Source organism: Rhinopithecus bieti, unplaced genomic scaffold, assembly GCF_001698545.2.
Source record: "Rhinopithecus bieti isolate Rb0 unplaced genomic scaffold, ASM169854v2 scaffold_3040, whole genome shotgun sequence".
Taxonomy (NCBI): Eukaryota; Metazoa; Chordata; class Mammalia; order Primates; family Cercopithecidae; genus Rhinopithecus; species Rhinopithecus bieti.
The window spans coordinates 4,107,584-4,113,583 of NW_016804657.1; the positions used below are offsets into that span (position 1 = coordinate 4,107,584).

General features: G+C 38.2%; 1 protein-coding gene across 8 annotated transcripts in view; it reads right to left on the minus strand.

The window, feature by feature from the left end:
- The window catches only part of PHTF1 (putative homeodomain transcription factor 1), a 64,079-nt gene that overhangs the window by 7,508 nt on the left and 50,571 nt on the right, over positions 1 to 6,000 (minus strand). For all 8 annotated transcript variants that reach the window (XM_017869752.1, XM_017869758.1, XM_017869754.1 and 5 more), the window contains 3 exons: positions 5,442 to 5,663; positions 1,767 to 1,895; positions 1,064 to 1,336 (listed from right to left, as the gene is read on the minus strand). In XM_017869752.1, the coding sequence (XP_017725241.1) occupies positions 1,064 to 1,336; positions 1,767 to 1,895; positions 5,442 to 5,663 (624 nt within the window). The remainder of the gene's footprint in view (positions 1 to 1,063; positions 1,337 to 1,766; positions 1,896 to 5,441; positions 5,664 to 6,000) is intronic.

Consider the following 6,000-nt stretch of genomic DNA (forward strand, 5'->3'; position numbering starts at 1 on the left):
ACAGTGAAATGTATGTATGTGTCTGTGTATTCACACAATTGCCAATGATATTCACAGAATACAAAAATGTTAAAAAGAATGAAGTTCTAATCAGTGATCACTAAGATGGGCAGTGAAAATTTTCATTAATAGCTCATTACCCTGTTGTTTCCGAAGCACATTACATAGCAATATACTTCTTCACAATGTGGTACACTCAACATTTGCAAGGAATATTCTTTGGAGACCCCCAAAGAATGGTTGGCATTTGTGGATCCACTACTTCACAAACTCAAATGTTTATACATCATTCTGCCTTATTCCCAAATTAAATTTCTATTCAAAATCACATTTCTGGGACTGGGCATGGTGGCTCATGCCCTGTAATCCCAGCACTTCGGGAGGAAAGACAGGGGAATCACTTGAGCCCTGGAGTTCAAGACAAGCCTGGGCAACAAAGTAAGACCTCACCTCTACAAAAATACAAAAAATTAGTCGGGTGTGGTGGTGCAGGCCTGTAGTCCCAGCTACTCGGGAGGCTGAGCTGGAAGGACTGCTTGATCCTCAGGAGGTCAAGGCTGGAGTGAGCCGTGATCACACCACTGCACTCCAACCTGGGCAACAGAGCGAGACCCTGTCTCAAAAAAATAAAATGAATCACACTTCTTCTGCATATCACCAATATTTTAAACCCTCCATCCATAATTTTTATCAAATTTCAACTTATGTATTTCTCACTTGGCCATTTTTCACAAAAACATTATCACATGTAGATAATTATTTTATTCTACGGATAAAAAACAAGGGACATTGAGGTAGAGAACCTAAGCAGTTGGCTAGGCTCACTCACTGGCTAAGCCACTTATTCTACACGTGGGGCCTGGCAAAATTTCAGATTACAATGTGTAATATGTAAATAGTCAATAACACAAACAATAAATCCACAAATATCAAAAGTCCACTTATCAATCCTTTATTGCCCACATCAGCTTGAAGAGAGACCAAATCAAGAGAACAAAAACAACTCAACGGAATATCATATACAAAAACAGAGGTAAAAAATTTTACTTATTTCTCCACTGACCTGTTTATATGTTCTCTCTGCCACACACATCATGAAAAAAAACATCCAAGTAAGACATAATCTTTCAAAAAAATTAATTATGGACAAAACAATAATAGGTGTAACAGGTGGTGCCCCACAAAAGAGAGTCAAGATCTCCTCAGCTGAAATGGACTTTAACTGGTCAAGGCTCTTCTCACGGAAAAGTCGATGTAAGAATGGAAAAAATGCTAATCCAATAGTGACAACATTTCCCAGCATCTGATAACCTACTCCTTGCTGATAGGCATTGACCTGTGAATTATTTAAAATTTCCATTATTATTGTGTAGCTAAATGGAGTTACAAAGCAGTATTTATCAAACACTATTTAGACTATTAAAAACACATTCTAAAAGTTGAAATACAAATGACATACAGATTTATGACTTTTAAATCTTATTAAAAATTGGGATTCAATGAGATAGGAATATCTGTAGAGCATACCTGAACAGTTGACTGTGCAATAATAGAGACCAGGTATAACAAATAATATATATACTACCATGTAAAGACTCTGACTACAAAATTACATATATATGTTAATATTACATATAATATGTATGATATATATATGTGCTTCAAAAGCAGAGTCATACTGTTTTAATCACTAAGAGATTCTTATAAAATAGCTCCTGATCACTTAGTATATTTTTTGAAAAATCAGGAAACATATTCAATCTTACCCTGCTCATGATGATGCCACTTATTTCCAACACAGACATATCCATCTTTTTGCACTCATTCCCCTCCCAGATTATTGCACTAACTCGATCAGAGGAAGGACTTGAATTCTGAAGCCAGAATAAATGATTCTGAGAAGAAAAATATAAAATTGTTTCTATCCATGCTTTATTGCCTCCATTAGTTTTTCTTTCCCAGGCTCCATTCATTTGCCAGCACTCTAATAACCGCTTCTATAATGCTGGTCCTTTTTCTCTTTTTTTTTTTTTTGAGACAGGGTGTCACTATGTTGCCCAGGTTGGTCTCAAACTCCTGGGCTCAAGCAATCCTCCCATCTGCCTCCCTCTGCACAGCCTTCTGTGTAGCAAGGACCACAATCACATACCACCATGGCCCGCTAGGTCCATTTTTCTTCACTAAGCCATTCTCTTACCTAGGGAGAGACTAAATGTCTTCTGTTATGAGGAGAGATAGCAGTCCATGATCTCCAAGGTTGCTTCCCTCTCTAAAGGTATGGAAGTGAGGATAAGCTTAGTGTAGTCATGGGCTATTAAGAAAGAATTTCTAGAGCTACGAGATTACACTAGGAGTAATAGGAAGTAAAGGAAGATACTAAAAGGCCTTATACATCACATGAATGACTGAGGAGTTAAGTCTGTTTCTGGTCTAACCAGGACACAGAGAATTAGTGAGGCTTAGAAAAGCTCAAGTGGAGACAGTCACAATAAAAACAGCTCCCTCTCCTCCTCTGCCATATCATGTCTCATTCTTTAAGTACTAGCTCAAGTCCCATTTCACCACCATGGTCCTCTCTGACAGCCTCAGCCTTACTAACTTTGCCCTTCTCTGAAATGAAAAACTTTTACAGTTTGTATCAGACAAATTAGCATCTTATTATATGGTGCTTTTATGTTGTCCTCTACTTATTTCCTATATAATTATCTTGTTCCCAAACTAAAATATAACCTTCTAGAAAAGGACCATCTGGCATATATTTTCTCTTTCTACCAAAAGGCTTAGCATAATGCCAACAAGCATTTATTGATTTGAATCACTGATTTAACTGATTCACTGACTTATACAACTCGTATTTACTAAGCACCTACTATGTATCATGCCTGTGGATACAATGGAGAACAAGACAGATGTCCTTGCTATCAAGGAGCTTATAGACTTCTGAAGGAAGTTACTACACAGCATGGTAAGGAAAAGCAAGAGTGCTTTAGGAGTATATAGGAAAGGCTTCCTGAAGGAAGCATCACTCAGGCCAAGACCTGCCTGGAAATAAAAAGGAATGAACCAAAAGAATGGGCATTAGAGAAAATTATGTCCCAGGCAAAGAAACCTGTATGCATAAGGGCCCAGAGGCACATGAGGCCTGGTTACATATCAGGAACAAAGAAAGTTAGTCGAGCCAAGTTCACCATGTGAGGAGCAGGGACAGAATGGTCAGAGATGAAACTGTATTAGAACAAATAAAGGAACAGAAGCAAGCAATCCAGAAAGAAGAAAAAAGGATTTTAAAGGAAGTGGCATTATCAGATTTGTATTTTACAAGTATCACTCTGGCTGTAGCAAGGAAAATGAAAGGAACAGAGGTAACCCTACAGAAGTTACCGTAATAGCTTCTTATCTTATCCAGTTGAGATAAGATGATGGCCTGCACCAAGCAGGGTGACCACAGAGATGCAGGTATTTAGAGAGCTGAATCAAAAGAACATAAGCGATTAAGGGTAGAAAGAATGGGGCCAGCTGGGCATAGCGGCTCATGCCTGTAGTCCCAGCACTTTCGGAGGCCGAGGTGAGTGGATCACTTGAGGTCAGGAGTTCGAGACCAGCCTGGCCAACATGGTAAAACCCCATCTCTACTAAAAATACAAAAATTAGCCAGGTGTGGTGGCGGGCAGCAGCCGCCTGTAATCCTAGCTACTCAGGAGGCTGAGGCAGGAGAATCACTTGAGCCTAGAAGGTGGAGGTTACAGTGAGCTGAAATTGTGCTACTGTACTCCAGCCCGGGTGACAGAGTAAGACTTCATCTAAAAAAAAAAGGCGGGGGGGGTCAAGAATGACTCCAAGCTTTTTGACTTGGGTGGGTAGTATAGTATTAAGAAACACAGGGAATAAAAGAATAATAGGCTAGGTGAACAGGATTGGAAAATGATTTATTGCATTTGACATGGTGAGTTTACCACACTCAATTATTCTTATATATGTCTTAAAATTATACTGCAAATCTCAAAGGAGGGGAATGCTAAGGAGATCAAGATCATCATGATGCTATGCATAACTACTGAAAGCAATGTAATTTAGATGAATCTTCAGGCTGAATGCAAAAAATATTTAGCCTCACTGCAAAATCAGAAAAAGTGGCATAAAATTTTAATGAGAACCAGGTATGGTGGCTCACCCCTGTAATCCCAACACTTTGTGAGGCTAAGGTGGGAGGACTGTTTGAACCCAGAAGTTCAAGACCAGCCTAAGCAAGATAGTGCGACCCTATCTCTACAAAAAATTTAAAAATTAGCCAAGCTTGGTGGTTAATCAGGAGGCTGAAGTGGGAGGATCACTTGAGCTGGGGAGGTTAAGGCTTCAGTGAGTCATGATTGCACCACTGCACTCCAGCCTGGGCAACAGAGTGAGCTCTGTCTCAAAAAGAAAAAAAAAAAAAAACTTTAATGAGAAAATTTACATTGTTTCTGGTTCATTTTTTAAAAATTATATACATTTAATGAAGTGGTTTTTTAAATGAAAACGTATCACCTAAATCAATGGTATCTTTGAATCAAGAAAATTTGATAATTAAGCAAATATGTATCCATCATTCACTATTTGCAAGTCAATGTGGCAATATTTAGCCTAAAGAACAAAAACCTAAGAATCATAACAATGACTGACATTAAGCAACTGAAAGGTTGATATGAGAACTATTTCTTCATCATTCAATCTATCCAGAAGTGGAATAAGCTGTATCATTAAATAACAAGCACTCCAGCTCCAGAAGTATTTAAGAAGAGGCCAATTGATCATCTGATGGAGATATTAACAATAATGCTAACATTTATTGGGTATTTACTCTTGCCAGGTATTATGCTATGTACTTTATATTATCTGATTAGCTATTTCACACTATTCCTAAGAAGTAGGAACTATTATCACCACACAACAGATGGTAAAAAATTTACACAGATATAGAATGAATCTCTACAATGGTTGGAAGGTTGAAATACCTTCTCATGACTGATTTTATGACATTAATATAAAACCTGAAATTAAAACCGTTATTTATTTTATGCACTATTCAAAAAGCAAGCAGTACCATTTCCTAGTAATTCATATGTAACACTGTGATGTTCATGGAAATATAAGGTATATTTTCTACATGCAAACTTTACTCATACAAAATACAAAACACACGTTAAGGACCATTCTAAGGAAAATAATAAGAAAAAGTAATATAAAAAAAATTTAGGTTAGGGCAACTCTAGATTACTTCTCCCTGAATTCTAATCCCAACATCTTCACTTACAGGCTATGCTCAATTTCCTCACCTCTAAACTGGGGATAATAATAGTATCTACCCTACAGGATTATTGTAAAGTTAAATGAGATAACAGAATGCCTGACACACAGTAAGAACACAATAAGTACTAGCTATTTTTTATCATGCCTGCACAGACCTGCTGAAATACATCCTCTTTGGGGTCACGTTTGGTCCCTGAGTGAAGGGTATTCACATGAACCCCCTCACTGTCACTGGTGACAGATGACCGGCACTCTGGGCCATGCAGCAGGTCGTCCCATAACATATCCTCAGTCTCCGAGTCATGGCGGGTGCTTTCTGAGTCTCTTCTTGACATGTTGAGGCTTCGAGAGCCACCACTCACACCAGATCTAGAGCCCTTTAAAGGAAAACAAAGAGGAAAAAATGTTCTTCATCTTTAAAAATAATTATATGTGAAATAAAATTAAAACAAGTTATCTACAGCAATGGCTTGAAAGCCTTCAAAAGTCAATCACCATGAATTCATTTTTTCACAGGGCTTCACATAACAATAATGCTTTTTTATTTTTTGATACAGGGTCACACTCTGTCACCCAGGCTGGAGTGCAGTGGCATGATCATAGCCCACTGCAACCTCAAACTCTTGGGCTCAAGCGATCCTCCTGCCTCAGCCTCCTGAGTAGCTGGCACTACAGGTACATACCATCACACCCGGATATATATATATATATATA